We start from the raw sequence: 21,260 nt of genomic DNA, 5'->3' as shown, positions 1-21,260 counted from the left end.
AGCCGTGGCATCGAGCCCCCTCCCACAATGAACACATTTCTGACATTTCCATTTCACAAAATAAACTTTTGTTCCTAAAATCCTTGACCCTTAAAAAGTATGTTTTGGAAATATTAAAGAAGGTAGCTGAGGCGCTTGGATCCTCCCCAGATCATTTGTAATTTAAGCATTTACGTATATGCACAAGCAGCAGTTCTTATGATAGTTATCAGTTCTATCAGAAACCTCATTCTTCTGGGAACAAGAAAACCACCGTCCGGCCATCCTCTCCCCGTCACTGCGTGCCTCCCATGCTTGTACCCATCACGTCCTCGCTTCTCGCTTCTGTTTCTGAACCTTAACTCACCAGAGAGTGAGAGAGAGTTTTCATCTCTGTAAGCGTTTACAAACCACATGCGTACACCGGCAAGCGTTTATTTGTCCTTTTCAACAGAGTTTTTAGAGTTGGTCCTCTGCGATTTCTTGACATCGTGCTGATGGTCTTCACTTCTGCGCGCTCCACCCCGCCTGCCGGAGCGCACGAGCGCTGGACCAGAGAGACGCACCAGAACGGGAGAGCAGGCTGATGTATTAGCGACTGGGCGAGTCTTGCTCTGACAATTCAAACTACCAAGAACAGCTCAGACCAACTTACGGAAAGACTTGGACACAGTTGGTTTTGACGGACACCGATTCACCGCATGAGCATTGCGCTCACCTGCTCTGTGGCTTTTTTTAGTGATTTATGACTGCACGTTCCAAGTGTATTTATGGTAATACGCGTTACTTGATTTAGTTCAGTTTGGGCTACTTCTGCAAAGGGGTGACAGGTCTTTCACTCTGTTCTCGGAATTAGTGCATGCCTAATTACTCGTCTGCATCCCGCTGATTACCTCTCACATTGACTTTAACAATGGTCGCTGAAGGTCACGTTTTAGTGCGACGCACTTGTTTAAGTAATATGCATCTGTTCTTTTGCAACCGTGACTTGATTGACAGATAACTTTTAAATCTGAAGTAATTAAACCGAGACAGCAGGGGATGGCATTCACTCATGTGTTTTGACCAGCAGAGTAGTTTTAGTCCACTTTATAGGAAAGGCAAACCGGACTATGACTTGGTCAAAACTTTGCTCTGCGCTCCTGCGGATGATCCAGTGAAAAGTGTCAAATCCTACCGGATAGTTTAATCGTGCCAAGCTGAGGATGTCAGAAAGTCCGTCAAAAAACGGCGGCATCAGAATGCTCGTGCCCCCGGCTTCGAACGACGACAGGCGGGTAGAGTTTGTGGCTCTCGCCGCTGTTCACACGGAGAGAAGCGAACCGTCCAGCCCGGAGCGCGGACACGCGTCTCACCGCACGGGTCTGCTGGGCACCCCGCTGCCCGGGCGGCCTGGACTCCGGGCTAACTCCCCCGCTTCAAACAAAAGCTACAGAAAGTTGCAAAACTGCATGTACAACGTGCTGGAAAGACCAAGAGGATGGGCTTTCATCTACCATGCGTTCATGTAAGTGTGCCCTCTTCGTCTGTTTTTATTGGTGAGTGACCAAATGAAGCGCATGTCAAACATTTGGCTTTTTATCAGCTAAAAACTTTATAAAGATGAATACAGTCAGTGAGCGAAGCCACGTGCTGCGAGATAAGCGACATTAAACTAGTTTCCAATCATGTGTTTTGATCAGTGTACGCCAGCAGTCATTTGATGTATTTACCAATTAACCAGGCAGAGTTGCTTATGCGGCAGTTAGCACAGTTACATGTCATTCATCATCACAACACGGGGTCTCCTGTTTAATTCCCCTCTTCTGTGTCTGATTAAATCATCAGGAGGAACCTGGATAAACTGAATTTGAAAGTGAAAAATAACAGTGTTCTCATTGTGAGTGAGGTTAAAAACTTTATTGAGACGGAACTTTTTTGTTGCAGCATTTTTATGTACAGGTGAAGTAAATAATGTAGTAGTAAAAACAATTCTTCAATTAATTCTGAATGAATAATTACCTGACAGCTTTTTTACCATTTGAAGAATAATCTTGCACTAAACATGCAACTGAAACAACTGTAGAAAGTATTCTGTCACTGACGCTTAACCCCAAGTTGCTCCCGTAGCTGTGTCTGAATGGATATGAATGTTAGTTAGTCCTGATGGGCAGGTGGCACCTTGCATGGTAGCCCCTGCCATCAGTGAATGAATGGGTGTGAATGACATGTAGTGTTAAAGCGCTTCGAGTGGTCGGAAGCCTAGAAAACCGCAAAACAAGTACAGTCCATTTACCATTTAAAGTACCCGTGTGTGCCATATGCTCTATAATGTATACAACATGTAAACACTGGAAAAGTGTGAGCTCACTGGTATGGCTGTTCCCAACAGCCCAGGAATAACACGCAGCACGTATTAGTCCAAACCAAACTCTTCTGAATTGTCATTTGGTTGAATGTGCACCTGTGTCAGATTTAAATATAACCTCTTTAATAACTTTATCGAAACACTTGGTATGTGTTGAAAAAAGTCAAAGTTCACTCCGTGATTATTTCCAGTTTTCTAAGTTCATATAGTGGACAGAACATTATGTGTGGGAGCTCTTTTGGACCGGGCCGTGCTTTCACCGTCATTGTTTAGAAAAGAGCAGCAGTCTTCCTGCCAATGCCATCATGTGTTTATAACAGGGAAAGCCCACTGCAGAACATCTCATACGTGTTCTCGTCATATAACGTTGGCGCATTAGTGAGTGCAGATCAGCAAAGGCTAGTCTCGCGCTGCCCTTCAGCTCTTTCACTTCTCTCTTGTTTGTTTCTGCCTTTTCCGTTCCCATGGGACTGCAAACATGTCTCTGCACACACAACAGAAGTAACATGTTTGTGTGTTTGTGTTTCTCATTAAGAGCCATGGCCTTTGCAGGGTAGTTGCGGGTGACATTCTCCCTGATGTTACTGGGTGTCGGAGTGGATGGCCGACATGCCATTATTGTTATTTCTCTGTCAGAGAGGCAGGCCAGGCCCTTCAGAGTTGCCCAGATCATGTTTCAGATGCCACGGCCTCAAAGACGGAGCTGTACTGACTTTGGAAGAGAGCCGCCTCTGTGATGTCCTGTTTGATGTTGCCGTCTTAACAGATTGCGAAATGTACCTGCGACTAAAACCGTACCCTGCATTTCCAAAATCCTTCCACTTCGACATGACGTGTGTCGAGTGCACATATGTCTAGCAGAGTGCATCATTCCCATGATACAGGATCATCCTGAGCTGTGCACTTGTTTTGATTAATTACATGTGAGGCGCTCGCCGTGCTGAGAGCTGTACCATGTGTGGGGGGAAAATTAATTGTACGATGAAGCTCAATTAAGGCGGCGTTGATCTATTGTAATTAAATCAAGCCGTACACCGCTGTGTGTAGGGCGCTTTGCTAACTTCCACCGAACCTTTAATTAGTCCTGCATTGTAATGGGGGACGCTGAAACAGATGCGTTGCCTCCAGAGAGCCTCTCGTCACAGGTGTGTGTGTTGGAGCGGGAACGGGGAAAGGGGGTAGCTCTCCACTGTAATGTCTCTCCACGGGCACCCACTCAGGTCCCACCACACTCCTCACCCCTCCTTGTTTCTGTCACAGCTGCACACAAGATGCATCCTCATCGAGACAGATTTCCGCTCTAGATAAAGATCTTGCGTAACTTTAACATCCTGCCCTCTAAAACGGCTCAGGTTGCATTATTGTAAACTGTTTTATATCTGTATTTCAACTGGCTGCTGTGGAAGAGACACTTCATCGAGCACTTGCTCCTGCAAGTGTAACAGCTGTATGCTAATTCAGTTTCTCCGCTCCTCTCATTTCCTCTCCTCTCCCCTCCTTTCCTGGAAACTTGGCATTAATTAGATGAACAGACTCAACTAAAAAACTAAGAAAGAAAGGGATGGAGGAATTCTAAGGTTGCGGTAACTTGTTAAAAGACACAACAGTGTTCCTGGAAACCTCTGTGAATGAGAATTCCTCTTTTCACCAACCCGATCCGTTGCTTAGACGACAGTGCAGGTTCTTGCGTTTGCCGAGGCTCTGGTTCAAATGGTGCGTTAAATGTTAAGTGCCGCTTGGGTTGTTATGGTCCCTTCGCTCACTCACAGTAAAATAACTCTTTGTCACCTTTGAATCGCTTCTTTTTGTTACACCTGCTGTAAAACTACAACATCAGCAGCAGGAGGGTTGGTCTGTTGGCCATAAAAGCTTGGATCTCTAAAGTTGGGACACATACCTCATTGTATTGTTCTCGATGTGTCAACACTATCTGTGTGGATTTCTGAGGAGCTGTTGGTAAGGACTGCCACTAATGATTATTTTCCCAATTTATTGTCACATTATTTTCTTTATTCATTGTTTAGTGTACAAAAACTGTGGAAATAGTAATAATCACAATGTCCCAGAGGAAAGGGTGCTTTATCAAATACTTTCTTTTGTCCGACTATCAGTTTAAAACCCAAAGATATGAAGTCTGCAAAGACATAAAACAGAGACAAGAACCAGAGAATGATTGGAATTTTCTCTTCACCTTTACTTTAAATTAAGGATTGCTCATCAGATTTGTGCGCTAATTGATTAATCAGCTAATTGTTGCAGCTTTACTGTTGGTCCTCTCATCTGTGCGTCTGTGGGCAAACCTTCCCTGTGAGCGACTACATTCAGAGGGATCGGTTTCAGTGTTTCCCCTCACCTTTGACCTCTAACCCATTTCCACCATTGGCAGTGCCACATATAGACCATCACATGAGGCCCCCTGCTTTTGCCCGTAATAATTCATCCCGGCAGCAGGTCCTTTGGGGCCGTGGAACTCCAGTGTACCAGACTACCAGTCCCCGACCAGGTCCCACTGCATTGTGCCAACTATTGCTAGTACTGTGGAAACCCAACAAGCCATGTCATCCCTTGATCTTGGCTGTCACACTCCATCTTAGTTCCCCCAGCCTGAAATATTCAGTAATCGTGCACGTGGACGGACAGGAAAATGAAGCACTGATCAGCCAGAGTGATTGATGGTTCTAAGGAGGTTGAAAATATACCGGTCATGTATTATTTAGAGTTTTTAGACTTGACCTCGGGCATCAGTATTAGTGAGGAGGAGAGAAATGTCTTTACAAGTCGTTGTTTTACGAAGAGCTCTGTTCTGACCTTCCTGCCAGGCTAATTGAGTTTTTGAGAAAATGGTGCTTTCGAGGGCTTTGTCGCTCGGACGTAAACATATGGCATTTTGATGACGTGCTAAAATGGTTAATTCTGATGTTTTTCGAAGGAAACCTGCGTTACAAAATAAAGGTGCAGAAAGCGTAGCATCAAGTGTTCATGGAGCTTTACCCAAACCAGGGACAAGAAGTGAGGATATCTTCAGCCTCCTTCGCCTGCTTCGGTTTTGGTTGATTCTCTTTTAAATTTGTCTCTTGCAACTTCAATACTAAACCACTTTGCGGTGACTTTCTTGCAAGCTGCACATGTGGTTGTAAACTTACACAAATACACATCACTCTGCAGTAACTGAATGAACGAGAGAACACTTGAATGCTTGAAAATCTGTTGCAGCTTTTAATAACGCGTTGTTTATGCCTGTAAAGAAATTATCATTAATCTGACAGGGAAGCGGAAAGCGACTTCTCTTTTTCCTCCGTCCCTTTGATCTGAACAGTAGCTTCGCAAAGTAAACTTCTCATGAATCTTTGCCGGATGAAGCCTTCTGTCTCCATGACGTGCGGGAATCCCTTCACTTTAACCTTGTAGGGCACACGCACCAGTGATGGTTTCTGTTTATGAGAGCTTGAGCCTAAAGCCACATTATTTATAGATGTGGAGGGAGATACCCACAACAGGACTCACAGCCTAATGCTCCCCATAACCGTTCTACTGATGGTTTGAGTGATCTACCGAAAATACTGTTTGAAATATCTACTGTATATGGCCATGCTTCATTCTTCACACATCCTTTGTGCTCACGGTGCTGCACACAGAATGCAGCTTGCAAGCTTTACGTAAAAGGTGAATTGCCTTTTTGACATTATGAAACTCATTTGGCCCAGGCAGCTTGTTTATTGAATGTGCTCCCTCTATCCTTGCAGTTTTCCCTCCCTCTGAACCCGGTCTAAGCCAGCTAATCCACTTTCGCACCTCGGTCATGTAAACAGTCTGGTCTGCTTTTCCAGGATTTCAACCACGCGACACAAAACCCACTAAAATCCCTCGCTTTGGCGTCCTCCGAAGAACCACTGACGCACTTGGTGTTGAAGTTTTTTTTAATTATTGATGATCTCAGTAGCGTCCGAAAATAGCTTTTTGTTTTGTTGTTTGTTTGCTTTTTCAGTCTGCGCATGAATGTGTTTTTATTGATGACTAAGAAGGAAAGGTGGAGTGGAGCGGGAGGTGGCACCATAAAACGGTGAAGGGTGGAAGCCACTCGGCACATTGTGCGGGGGTTTTAACCCGCTCAGGACTGCAGATTAGATGCTTGTTGTTCAATTACCGCGGCTGTTTTTTTTTTTTATCTGTTCACCTCAGCAGGTTGTGTAAATTCTGCTCCATTAAGAATCCTTTATGGCACAAATGCCTTTGCTCACTCTCTCTCTCTCTCCTCCATCGTTCACTTTCCTCCTGAGTGGGAATATAATCTCTCATTTGTTTAATTGACTTCCCCTCCCTCACTGCCACTCTATCTCTTTCCCTCTCTTACTCTCACTCCTGATTGGCTGCTCATGTCTTTTCTTCAAAGGGCTCTGTGTGTGTGTGTGTGTGTGTGTGTGTGTGTGAGAGGTAAGGTCAGCTATGCCTTGAAAATGTGGAGGATTAAAACATAAAACATTTATAAATAGGTAATAATGGTCACATGCATAAGTTACAAGTTAGTAAAGTATTTAGAGTCTTAGGGACACAGCAGTAGTGCAGTACCCTGCTAATTCTTCTTCAATAGAGCATGTTTGGTCTTTGATTTGTCTAAAGGAGGAACCAACATCCAGTCGAGCTGATAAGGAGATTGAGTCCAGAGTGAGAAGATGATTTTGTCTGTGCTCTTGAGATTTTAAAGACATCATTTTGGATACAGACACAAGGTCATTTTTGAGTCAAGATGTGTTGATGTCTTGGTGCTGCTGCTTCCTGTGAGGACAACAGTTCATCCGGGACATAATAAAACATATAAAAGCTGTTTAAAAGGTGAATGTCTTGTATATGTCTCGGGGTCTTTCCCCCACTTTCACACCGGGCCTGTGTGATTGTCACGGTCCAGCTGAATGTCTCATATCATGTCACGCGTTCCTGACGTCTGCTTTAACCACCTTGCCTGCCCTGCTGTGGCTTTATTTTTCCATAGAGTGGCTTGCTTCCTGCCAACGCCAAAGTGTGACACAGAGGACAAACAGGAGAAGGAGGAAGGAGTAGGAGGGAGCTTGATTTTGCTAAGGATGAAGGATAAACATGATAATGTGATACTCTATCGATCCCTGTCGGAAAATTCTCTTTCCGCTTGACCCTTACCGCAACAGCAGCCCCGAAGCTGGAAGGGATCCAGTGTCTTGCTCAAGGGCACTGCAGCAGGGCAGATGTTTGCTAATGGGGATTGAAAGGTAGTCTCTTTAAAGCCAACAGGGGAGAGAAAAATGTGGGAGGATATGTCAGGAGCGTACGGTATGTCCAGAAACGGTAAAGAAAACATCCGTTTTGGAAGTGTTGATGGCCTCGTCGTCCCGCAAAGGAGGGAAGGGCTTAAAACAGGGCAAGTGACTTGTGTGTGCATGTGAAGGTTAGGAGAGGGGAATAGGAGTAAGATGGAGAGAGAGGAGAGTCGAGGTTAGTTGGTGTATTAATTTCTCCTTTCGGGACAAAATATGTCTCCCTGGAGAGGGGACTGTCTGTCCTGGGATGGCCGATCAGGCATCAGGTTTCCCCCCCAATATCCAGTCCTGCTCTCTCTGCTCACGTTCATGCAGGAAAAAGACATGCACACACACCATTATCACGATGTTGTTTATTTACTTGACAGTGCAGAACAAATATAAAAGGCTGAAGGTGACACATGTAAAAACACACACTCAGCAGAGACCCTGAGCCACAGACAATGGTCTTGTTTCATTCTCCTGCAGATGGGCGATCAGCAGCGTTGTTGACACCATCTAATCTGCTGTAATCTGTGTTCATGTAATGTTATTGTCACTGAAGCGGGCCAGGAATACTGTGGCATGCACTCGTGAGGGTCAAAGGGAAATGCCAGGAGTTTATTTTGACTAGGCACGACCCTCTAAACATCAGATCTACTTTCACTGCCAGAAAAATCCAGAAGCAGTCTTCCGGCTCCCTTGCACTGTATAGCTTATTATTACATCTCACTGCTAGCATCTGGAGATTTATGCAGAGGTGGCGATTCTGCTCAAGTAGATGCACAACAGGAGCTGCAAATACTGACAAATTGTTGTGTCATTTTCTTGCAGCAGTCATTCATTCAAACAAAATACCGTTGGTGGGGGATTTTAGTAAATTTGTTCAAACTACACGTTCCTCTTAGCTGCTGACACATTTTCGTGTACACAGTGATGCTGAGGAGGTGAGATAACTTCAGTTTTAGGATACAAATAAACAACTACTGCAAACATTTGTGCTGCAATACGTTGGGGTTGGGATGATTTGTTTCTGTGACAGAAATGCTAAAAGTTCTCAACACCAAAATGTCAGAGCCTGTTTTCAGAAATGTTGGTTTCTAACTAATACATTATTTAATAGAAATGTTCTTTGACAATCAAGATGAATGAAACGGGTTGAATCCAGATTTCCATACAAGGAATACAAATACACATGCAAAAAAACATTAATGTTAAAACATGTTACCAGCTGCCCAACAAGCTCTCAAAAGAGAGACTAAACTAAACAACGGGCTCCATTTATTCACTCAACATGTAACCTGTATGTCAGTATCCTCACTCAATCAGTTTTTTTAGGGAAAGTTTTTCTTCACTTTCTGTCAAAAACTAACCAAATTGAGTTGCTTCCTTGCTTTACACTTTCCCTTTAGACACCTCTCAATTGAAAAAATCTGTGCGTTTGCTACATAACGGTGCAAAGCGCAAAAAAAGCGTGACATCGTCCGACAAGATTTCACTGCACACGTTCAATCCTGATTTGTTTTGATTGATCAACATTACCTTCCCTCTATTTTTTAAACTGCAAAATGTCATCATGCACCTCTCTCTCCGGCTGATCTCTGAGCTTTCTCTTGAAACACTTGACTGCGCTGCAACTGTCCTGCTTTAAATCAATGTTACAGTGGACTGTCGAAACCCTGCAGCCCAGCTGTTAGGTAAAACAAGACATTTAGGACTTGGGCGACGAAAGACGGCCCTGCCAGTAAAGTCTGACTACCTTGTGACTGGAAATGTATTGTGTCACAAGCCATTGGAAGGTTACTACTTAACATCACCCTCTGTAAACGCTCCTCTATTTAAGCTTACAGTTCCAGAGAACTGTAAAGGGCACACTGCCACCATCTGCACAGTAAACATCCCCGGGCAGTATCCACGCATTAGGAGGACTTTCTACAGCATCCAGAATCAGTTGAGATGATCCGCGTCCACCGTTCACTTTTATTTTCAATGATAAGACGTATCAGGGCTTGAATGAATAGGGTAAGCAGGATGTATGTGTTCATCAAGGTGTTCGTTAGTGAGTAAGAGTGATGAAGAGGACTGAGGAAGCAGGGACTGTGTGTCGCCAGCGGCTGCGAAGACCAAAAGGGGGCCATGCAGAAATAAATCAATAGCTCTAGTCTTACCATTATCTTTCAGCGGCACACTTAAGACCGGACCCTAGTGGGTGTCTGCACCTGCACACCGCCGATTATAAGCAGATGCTGAATAATGTGGAAACTAACTGTATAGGCGCTGATAAGTAATTACCATGTTAGTTTATACATATGTGGGAAAGCCCGCTTCTTCTTGTCTCATTCACCGGTCTACATGACAATGACTCGGAGGCACTAAAGGATATGTGATGATGAAGCGAAAGGTGACAAGTCGAGCTACCGATGCAGGACGCGGATAGAAATCTTAAATATATTCAAAAGCCGCTGGAAATGTTATTAAAGAAGTCTCCAGAGACAATATCAAGTTTAAGAAAGTTGTAATGCAACACATTTTTTGTCAGCAGGAGTGATATAAGCAATATGGATAAACTCCTCTACCAGGATGTATGTTATTTCATATCTTCTACATGATATATATTGTGGTATTGTTAACTTTATGGAAAATCAATTGAGAAATTGTCCGTCTGCTTTTAGCCAGATCAGCAAATAAAGTACCTGACAAATAAAATGTACTTCATTACATTGACGCAAACATCTTAAAAATCCTACAATGTCATAAATTAGTCCTGACTCCTGCTCATTGATCTACCCACAATGGCCGAATATACCGAGACGTGCACAATGGAGAGCTTTGGGACTGGTGTTATAGCAAAACCTCAAACAGTAGACACATTAATATGGTCCCCTGGTATATGTATATGGTTACATCGCTCAGCCCCAATTTTCTTTGTATATTTAAGCTGTTGTAAAACGTTACGATATAAGCTTGAAAGCTATATAAAAGTGCACGTCTCCGCAGAGGCTGGCCAGTCTCTCTGACGAGTTTTCGGTCCAAACAAACTTCTGTACATCACACTGTGTCTCTTTGGCTTGTTATTCTTCTGGTGTTGGGTTTAATTCTCTGTCCCAGTGTTTGTAACTTTACCCCCATCCGGCACGTGAGGGCTCTGCATATAGTTTTCAGGATGAGGAGGCTGCATGACTGTGCAGGCATACCTGATTTGTGTTGCCTGATTGTATCCTCAGGTTTTTCAATATACCTGCTTTACATCTTACTTGCAGTTTGGAGCAAACCCTGTTCTTTCTTTCTCTCTCCCAGTTCCCTTCCTGCTCTTTCTGCTTGTTGTCTGTCTCTGTCTCTTGTCTCTCTAGATCCTGGGATAGCCTCGGTCTCTGTGTCTTTCTCCTGTTGTGCTTGCCTGGCTGCACCAGCATGCAAGGCCCATCTTAAGTGTTGTTAAGATCATTTTAATTTATAACGGCAGTCACTATAAGCATGTGAGGAAGCAGCACCATGGAGACGGAGCTCAAACAAAATCACAATATGGGATCGTATTAATAAGGTCTGCCTTCGACTGCAGAAAGCGCTTTGCAATGTGTGTATACATATACGTGTGTGTGTGTGTGTGTGTGTGTGTCTGTATGTCATTGCTCATGTGGCTGAGTGTGCACGCTGTCAGGTAAGGTCTTGATTGGCGTGCGTACATTTGCAAAATGTGTGTGCATTCATGCATGTGTAGGTTTATGGAGATTGTGTGTGTGTGTGTAAATGCCTGGCCAGTTGCATCGTGGGCAGAGCATAAACAATAATCAAATGTTAACGACGGAGCCATAATTACTCTCGCTTTGAGATTGTTTTTGTCTGCGCTCTGTCCCCTCCTCCTCCTCGTCCTCCTCCTCCTCTGAAGGCCTTATGCGCACCATTGCTTTTCTTGAGCCGGTGTCATTTCCTCTATTCCTGTGTGACGGTTTCTTTTCAGTTCCTTCTGCTGTAATCTGCTTCTCTGATCTGTTTCCTCCGTCTATTTACATCAGAACGTCTCTTAGCTTCATCTGTTCCTCTGTTTTATACCTTGTCTTTCCTTCTGGTTTTTATTTCTCCTTCTGTTCCTCTACCTTCATTTGTTCTCTTCATCTTTATCCTGGTTGCTCACTACATGAAGTTAACAGGCTTTCCAGGCCTGTGCCCCATGTCCCCTACATCTACTGCTGCTTGTGTTGCAGCTCTGGCCTCACATCTCACTAACACACTCACTTTTTACAACAGATGTTGAATACAAGGAACGGTCATTGATGATGAAAAGGTTTCAGTCGATGTCAAAACATGTTTTATTTTGTTGAAAATACTACATTTATTTCAGCCAAGTATAAAATAGAAATAGAAACATAAACCTGCCACATCAAACTGTCCTATTTTTGTATCTTATGAAGTCATGCAGGAGTTCTGCCTGACTTTTAGATTGTTTCTTTTTTTACTCCCTTTGCAAAAAACCCAGCTGCTAATGCTGCTCCATACACACACAAACACACAGTAAATCTGTTCCCACATGCCGGCAACCATGTTCACCCTGTGACAGTATGTGTGTGTGTGTGTGTGTGTGTGTGTGTGTGTGTGTGTGTGTGTGTGTGTGTGTGTGTGTGTGTGTGTGTGTGTGTGTGTGTGTGTGTCGGTGGGCCCTGTAGTCTTCTCTTGGCCCCGAGATTAAAGCAATGTCAGCAAGTGTGTGATGAGACCTCACAGACGATACCTCATCTCTTGCTCTTTTCCATTCTGGCTCTCCTCGTCTCACTGTCCCCCTTGTCTGTCCAATACATTATTCAACCACTTCTTTCTGTCTCTTGTCCACCATTTTCATTATCGCTGTCTGTGTCTGACTGATACTCACTCCATGTGCTCATTGCTACTTTTGTCTTCACCCCCCCTTCCTCCTATTTCTACCTATACATCTACTACCGTAATACTGTATATCTTTTCCCCCTCTCTCTCTCTTCCTCTGTCTCTTCTTAACACTCTCTTCAGTAAGGAAGACATTCTGTTACTGCACAATCAAGTAGGGGTGTAATGATTAGGGCTAAGTATCGTTTCAAAAATGATGATGCCAGTGCCAATACCAGTACCTTTAAAGTGATACAAATGCTAATAGAGTGCTTCATGATACCTATCATGTGAATGGAAGCTGTGTGTGTGTGTGTGTCCCACTGGCTAGCAAATCACCGCAGCATATAACGCCGTCCCAAGCGTAATGCCAGATAAAAGCTTGCCGCATCCAGGAGGAGAGCTCGTGTACCGAACTATGACCAAGTCCTGTAATGTCGCTTACGAGTGAAAATAATGTGCGTTTACACCTGCGGGTTTGTTCGTAAAGATCTCTGTCCACGCTGAAATTTGATCAAATCACTGTTTTACAATCGGCAAGTCATTTAACAAATACCATAAATACATCTCAATGACACTTACATGACTGATCACAGAGTTGGCTTCCTTACTTTTCTGACGTACAGGTGCCAACTGTGTCTGAACAGGCCTTTTCCTCGTCCACACTAAAACACATAGCTGCCGTTTTTTGCGATTTATCCACTCAGGCGTGAGAAATTAACAGTGTAGTGTTGATAGGAGGCAAACTAATTATTTAAAAAAATTTGCTTTGTTTGGCGATGTTTGCACAGTGTCTAAAACACAGCAAGAAGAAGATCTAAGACGTCTGGGCAGAGAGAGAGAGATCAGGAGGTACGAGGAGATTCAGCAGAGTGATGAATAATTCAGAAGAGTGTTATCTCTCCTCCCTCTCCCTGGCTTGTCAACTAATTGGCTGTAATGAGTTAAAGAGGGAAGAGGGTGTGTCTAAGAGGCCCACAAGTGGTCCATTCTGACCCTGGCTCTGCTTAAGCTACACTAAAGAAAGGAGGAGGAGGAGGAGGAGGAGGAGGAGGAGGAGGAGGAGAGGACACAGGGGGAGGAGAAAGGAGAGAAGTTAGGGTGAGAATAGAAAAGTGAGTGTAAAACAGGAACAAATGTAACAACAGTGATTTGAGCGTAGTAAATGGGTCAAAGGTACATTATCTCTATGTAATTCGGTCATAATCTCCACATAATCAGCTGTTGTGATACTAGTATCTTGAAAGCACATGTTGACGTCTGCAGTCTTGAGTGGTAGGCACTGAGTTATGTTTGAGTATCCAATCCAGTAGCACGAAGTAAGGACTTGGTATGCGGAGAGAAAGTGTAAACTTAACAAATACTCTTCATCCTGCTTCATGCTTTGGTTTTCCCGCAAGGGGATGTGTGTCAGAGGGGAATAAAATAACACGACACTGCTCATAGATCAGATATTTATGACCCAAAATGTAGGCAAACAGAAGGCCATGTCCAAGCTTTGAAAATGTACTTCCTGTGCTATATATAGTAAGTGAACAAAGGTTAACAGAGTGATATAGTTGTGCAGTTTGCGTTTGATAAAAACATTGCTACATGTTAGCTGTAAGCGGATGCAGCCGTACATAAGGAGCAGTACCCTTTACCCTACAAGAAAATGTTATCTGTGCTCTTTTGCACACTGTAGATGTTGTGCAATGTACAAGGAATAAAAGCAAAAACTAGCCTTAATCTCTTAGTATTGGCCAACAGGTTGTAAGAAGTCAGGGCTCAGCCCAGACCTAGGGTGGTCCGGGGGAAGATATTTTCCCATTTACGACAACTATATGCACTTTTTTCAAGCCACTTGATAATTGTATGCCTAATAAATCTGTACATCTTTTGGGAAAAACACGATACTTGCCATCCTGTTGAGCCTAGATCCTACTTTGTATCTAATAGTTCTTTAACTGTCTTCATCATTCTGAAACCATAACGCAACAAATGTGTGCAAAAATGGCCTGATGTTACTATCTTTAAGTTACATAACATACATAGGTAGGAATTTGGCGTACACTGAATTACTAATCTGACTGAGGACAAATGACACACGATTGAAGGTATTTTAAAAGCCTAAAAAATTCCGAGCTTTTGAGAAAACAACTGGTTGTGCTGTAGGAGGTGGTGGTGTTTACAGGGGTAGTGGGGGTGATGTAAGCCTTTCTCACGTGGCTCTGGACTCTGTCTTATAAATACACATAACATAAAGACACTGACAGTTACACAAAGACACGCAGGGACACTCAAACAGTTGGTCTGACAGGGAGGGATAGCATGCAGCATAGACACCGGACTGAGGAGTAACACAGTGCAGCCCCACCATGTGACGTGACCTGGGTACCAGTGTTTGACTGTAATCACAGCAGAGATAACGTCAACGGACAGATAACGAGGCACAGAAGACACCACTCCTATAGCTACTGCATATCTGTCGCATACCAACTGACGGTTCACCATCAAAGAAGGAGCTCCAGCTTTAGGGTCATGGGGTCGTTGCAATGGTTACCAACAACAGAGTGGTAGCACTGCAGAGATGGTTTGCAAGTACAGTGTTCGCTGTCCTCTGGAACAAATTAAGACTTTTGCTGCTCATGTAGCCTTGTTTACTTGCTGTTGGTCCACACAAGCCATTAAGATTTAAGTATTTTTCCAGTGAACACAAGAGATTCAGACTGTTTAGGTATTTATAGTTAATGTTTGTGTAGCAGTTAGATGAAGGCACAGATCACTGAGGATCTGGCCAATATGTCAGTAGATATTCACTGTCCTTGTGGTCTGGGACGTGTGCCATTTGGACATTTATGATTTTACGGAACCTGTTCTCTAGCAAATGCAATAAAATATGTTTAAAAAAGCGGTCGCACTACAGTGATTTTTAAACATTGTCACCAATAAATATTTTTGAACTTTCAAATTCTAATATTGATATCCATTATCGGTCTTTTTATTGTCCACTGTCTCAAACAAAGCTGTCTTTTGAGAATGACCTTATATGTTGCATTTTAACGTGTTGGCCAGAGATTCACAGTTTTCGCACGGTTTTTTAAATGCCCTCAAACCTCGGTATTAGTAACAGTGGCCTTAACATTACCACAACCATTGTTTCTCTGTAAATCATGTCAGCTCCTCGAGATCCGCTGACCACCAGGGTTGTGCGTGACCCCGGCTCACTTTCTCACACCCCTTGCCTCAAGCTGGTGATCCCAATCCCATTAACCCCGAGTTGAAATGTTACAGTCACCGCTTTCTTTTTGTTGTTTCTCAATCCTCGAGAGACGCCCCTGACCCTCTGCAATCCATCACTGGAGATCCCCGCTGCTATGGTAACAAGATTAGACCTGCACAGTAATGATGATTGGCTTGAAATGCAGGTGTGGCCTTGTTGTAGGAGGGAGGGTAACGGGAGTTTAGGATCGGGGTGGGTTCCACTTCCAATGAACCTTTGGCAAGTCACATGGTGGGTCTGCTGATATGTCTTCAAGTTTAAGTTTTTCAATTAGTGCAAAATACTTTGATACAGATACAACATTATACTCAGAGGCGCCAAGAGTTCTCTCTGCTTCCTATTTGGTCTCGAACAAAAGACCCGTCCCCAACCTGCAGCCCTGCTGATCCAAGCTGTGTGAAGGTTGAGCTCACTCACCGGTTCAATGGGGAAATGTCAGCGCCATACAAGCACACTGGTGTGTGAAGTGAGGGCCCACACACCGACTAAAAGGTCTGAAGCCTCTTGTGCTAATTGGCTAGCTGGGGCTAACAATACCGCAGCTAAATGTCAGAGCTCTCTCAGCACTTCGCCTCCACCCTGGTCCCATCTCCGAGGCAGCTCTGTACAGTACAATTCACTGACGACAAGTCCATAAGTAACAAAGAGCAGAAGTTAAAAAAAAAAGCATCAGAAACAATGGAGTGTTTGATTTGTTGTTGGGCTGTGGTGTGTGTGTGTGTGTGTGTGTGCGCGGGTCGTTGCTTACGCCTGATTATAAGGTCTTTACGATGGACACCATTTCTTCCAGCTTAGTGGACAACTGATGTCAATATAAGGCAAATAAATCAAAGGGTTTCATTTTCCCAGCCTCTCTTTCCGTAATCACACACATTTTCTATAATTTATGTGGACAATTTCACACTGAATTGTCCTGATGTCATAAACTGCCCCCATCTGATACTCCCACCAGGTCAAAGCAGCACCAATCAGCAAGAAATTGTGTGTAATTACTATGAATCCAGTTACCGTTAGACACACACACACACACACCCATGAAACCTTCCCCACATTGTGGATTTATACTTCCTCTGTGGTTACACTTTCATTCCACCCCATTTACTGGTTAGATATGATATTTCCTCAGTCTCTAACCATCTGTACCACATATTTGAGTCATGCCACTGAGGCACAGGAAACCACCAGAGACAAGAACACTCCTTCTTACGGTACGTGTTTCAAGAAGCTATGAAATGCTGCAACATTACAGTATGTAAGTGTGCCCAGAATCACAAAACATGTTCCTCTACTCTGAATACACATTTTACTTATTATTTACAACTCCTGTCACTCCTGTCAACGTTGTTCTTGATACTTGTGGACTGACGTTCTACATTCCAAGATAATTGTTACTTGTTTCCGTTCCCGTTCTTATTCCGAGGCCGTCAAATGCCGACGCTTTGTCACGCCCCTCCGCATGTGATACCAACGCACAAGGTGCCCTTTAGTGTCTGTACGAGAGGCTTTCAAGTAACAATGTAAACCCATCCGCATCATTATTAGACGCTCAGAGAAAATGTTCCGGGAGTGTGATGACGGAGTATAAAGACAAAAAGCTACACCGGGCGTGAAGGTCAAACAAACACAATATCTCAGTGTTTTTTTGTTCAAATCCACGTTAACCGGAGTTTACTGTGACTGTGCGTTAGAACGTGTTGCCAAGGTGTTGTTCTTTGTAGCCTCAACGCAATAAATATCAATGAGATATGGATGCACACTGTCTTTCATGGTTTGTGTGGATAAAAAAGAATTCCCGAGAGAAAAATTCAAACTCTGCCTAATTTTCACATCTCCATTCACCTGGCCAGTTACTGTGTCAGATGGGTTTGCTTGTTGGATTATCGGTTTCAGAAAGTTGTAAAACTCCATGATTTCCCAGGTTTCTGTCTGAGATAGACTGGCCACTGGTCCAGGTGTACACTCCCTTTTACCCAGTGCATGCATATATTTTATACTGTTGTTTCTAAATATTCAGCTGGAGGTGGATGGGTGGTGTGGTGTTTAATGGGTTGTAGTTTCTAAACGCCTGGCTGAGGCGCTGACTGCAGTGGAAAAAAGTGAAATAATTTTCACTGTTTTTTTAAAGGAAATTAAAGTAATCAAGTGTTTTCTGTCCTGTTTTTGGTCTAATTATTCCAAAATGATTGCGTTTGGAATAATGCCTTGAAACTATGTGAACAGCCAGATCCAAAAGAGACCATTAAAATAGTGTTATTGGAAATTGGAACACTTGGAATTCATAGATTGTTTTGCGTAATTAAGTCTCATTCTCTGGAAAAGAGTCGCTGAAATGTTTCTTTGTACTGGTTGAAGGCACCAATAACTCACTGAAATCCTCACAGCTGCTTAAAAGACTCCAGGAACTTGGTTTTGCAGCACTGCAGTCTTAATCCATTGTGTGTGATACTTCAATATCCCAGTGTGCGAGGGTCAGGAACCAATACTCCACAAGCCGAAGAAGCCTTCTGTTTACCTGGTGTTTCATGCAACTAAAGGATTAGTTTCAATGAATCAAAAGCGGGGAACAAAGGACTCAATTATGATGTGATGTAACATTGGCTGTGTGTGTGTGAGTGTGTGTGTGTGTGTAGATGGCAGATACTTTCAAGGCTGCTGTGACTGGGAGTGACATTCTCCAGCAAGGAAAATGTATCAGTCTAATTGGCACTCTTGTTTGAAATGCATCATCTGCAGACAGACAATGGAACAGCGTGGCAGTCTGTGGCTCTTTGGTGAGTGTGTGAATATGTGTGTGTGTGTGTGTGTGTGTGTGTGTGAGATCGTCTGGCTGAACAGTAGTAGTGTGCCTGCGATGGAGAGCGTGTGGCACTTTTGTGGCGTGTGAAGAGCCTGTTTATGTAGCAAAGCAAATTATTTGTGTGAAAGCGTGTGGCGCTAGTGGCGTTTGTGATGCAAACTGCCAAGGCTGCACCTTTGTGACAAAACACTGTTTCTCTCAGTGATGTAAATAATTGATCTATTCACGTAATATTCCTGAAGGTTGTGGCATTCAGAGGAAAACACTCATTCCTCTCATTTTTACACAACATTCTCATGTCAGGTTCTCCTCCCCCTCCCCCTCCCCCTTTCTCTTCCTGGGGCATGCGCCGGTACTAGAGCCCCTGAATTGCTCACTCAGCTTCTTTCCTCGTGAAAAAGCACTGTTCATGTCATATTTGTGTTGGGTTTTTGTTCCCGCCGTGAAAAGTTTGCTGTCCCAGAAGAAGAAGGAGGAGGAAGAGGAGGAGGGGGGAGGGGGGGGGGGGGGGGAGACTAACGGGCCGGGAGACTGGCCTGTTTCGAGCTGTGCTGCTACCTGCGCACACATTTTACCTGCAGTCGCTATTTAAGGAGAGAGAAACGCTATTAATACCTTTCTACTGTTTCCACCTTTCTCCTCTCTTTCTCCCCCCCCCCCTCACCTCTCTCTGCTCACGACATACTCACTCGTCCCCCTCACTCTCCGCTTACTCACCTCTTTCCTCCCTTTCCCCCCCTCTCCAGACAGAGCTCAATAGTTCCTCTCTTTATGGCTTGTTTGTTAGCGCTTCGTCGCTGTTAGCATTGTGAAGGGAAGTGTGTGTGTGTGTTGCACTTTTGTAACGACAGTCAGGGTGTGAAGTTTGGCATTTCCAAGGTGACATTTGACATACTGTAGGTTTGAATACATATGTCTTTCAGCCTCTGGTATAAATACAGCTCATGTTCTAATTGATCTGTTTTGCTACGTTTGTAGAGGCAGGTCTATTTGTTTACCTGCGTGTGTCCTTGTGGAAGTGTGAGTTCAATAATTAGACCGTGTGCGTGTTCTCTTTTTGTTTGCGTGTTTGTGCAACTGCAGCGTGTGCACAGATGGGGGATCAATTCCTGAATTCCCTGAAAGCGGTCGTGAGAGCCTCATTGATCAGGGCTGGCGCGTACACGTGTACTTTCACATACCTGTACATGTACAGGTACATGTACAGGTAAAGCGACATGACCCCATGCAGGGCTCTCTCACTTCATGTCCAACTTCATCCCTCGCCTGCTCTTTCTTTTCTCTGATTTACTTTTTTAATCTTTTCATGGCATCATTCTTTCTTTCTCTTTGAGTCGTCAACCCTCTGTCTTCACATCTTTCTACCTCAGTTTCATCTGTTTTCTTCGTCACCCTCTCCTCTCCCTCCGCCCCCTCTGTTGTGTGTAACTGATCGCTGCTTTATCATCCAGATGTGATTGAATCAAAGGTGCACTCTCCCACAGTCCAGCTCCGCTTCACCCCGGCATGGGAACGCATACAGAAACACACACTGTGTGATGCAGCAATACACAACGTCATATATGTTTATTAGCACTGGTTATGCCTATTTATCTCACTAAAATATTTCGACAGTCCAGTCTAAGTAAGGTGTAATGTCTCACTTATGTATGCTGACAGGAAAACAGCAGTAAAAGCACCCAGCCTAGCTTCCATTAAAAGCAATCTGGCCGCCCTGTTAGGCTGCTGTACATTTATTTGTTGTCTGCCCCGCCAGCTGCCCAACGGCCCTCTGGAGCTTCACAGGCCGTGAGCCAAGTTCTATGCACTTCATACATACTCAGTCTTGTGCTGTGTATCAGTGATACTGTATCTGGGATGTGAATGAGTAACAATTGTACAGTATCGATGAAGACTTTATGTGTTCAGTTTCTTTCTTTCTGTCTCACTGAGCTTGCACTTTTCCCGATTCTCCACAGTGTCCATGAGACAAATTACACTCGGCCGGCTTTTTGGAGAAAAGTCAGATATCCTGTGTATATAGCCGAGCATGCGTTATTCTTTCTAAAGGTCCTGGAGCAATTACTAATGCAGACAGCCTTAGAGTAAACCTCTGGAGTGGCTTGGTTATTTTATTCATTGTATCATAATGGCCTTTTTTGATTTGCTACATGACCAGTGGTGCATCTACACATCAACATGTCCATTTAGAATGCATATAACGACGCAGGCTTTTACTTCACTTTACCTTCACTCCAGGTTGGGTCACATGGTCCGGCCAGTTGTAGCGGAGGAGACCCTGTACCTTGTGTTGAATAGGCAGAGCCGAGGCATTGTGATCTTTATCTCTAAATAGATATTCAATGATTTATTTTATTGTCTTGGCCATGAGAGCAATATTTATGCTCATATTTAACTTCTCTCGTCTCTAAATCCTGAATTGGGAATCCTGTCCGGATGTCTTTATTGAGATATTTCAATATGAATATATTTTGTTGAGGCACGTCAGTAAAGCACTCAGGGCTGAGCAGATTTTTTTTCCCGATGTCCCCATGAGACCAACCTTGCTGATTTGGTGGATTTTGACCGATGCTTTGCTTTTAATTGACATTTCCCTGAAAGGAGGGAGGGGTGGGGGTGCTGGGGTGAAAGTGTGCTCTCAGCAGAAATGTGACTCCCTCTTCGGATGCATTGGCCTAAATGTCTCCTCATCCGTTTCATTTATGTATCTATTTATTTATTAATGTATTTGTTTATTTGTACATTTATTTATTC

At 43.8% G+C, this 21,260-nt stretch overlaps 1 protein-coding gene across 1 annotated transcript in view; it reads left to right on the top strand.

The window, feature by feature from the left end:
* The first annotated feature begins 1,129 nt into the window (after positions 1-1,129).
* Positions 1,130-21,260, top strand: part of kcnq4 (potassium voltage-gated channel subfamily Q member 4) — a 37,740-nt gene continuing 17,609 nt past the window's right edge. The window contains exon 1 of the mRNA XM_079176762.1: positions 1,130-1,486. Coding sequence (XP_079032888.1) covers positions 1,185-1,486 — 302 coding nt within the window. The 5' untranslated portion in view covers positions 1,130-1,184. The remainder of the gene's footprint in view (positions 1,487-21,260) is intronic.

The sequence above is a fragment of the Pholis gunnellus genome, assembly GCF_910591455.1.
Source record: "Pholis gunnellus genome assembly, chromosome: 16".
Taxonomy (NCBI): Eukaryota; Metazoa; Chordata; class Actinopteri; order Perciformes; family Pholidae; genus Pholis; species Pholis gunnellus.
This window is presented reverse-complemented; position numbering and strand designations above follow the sequence as displayed.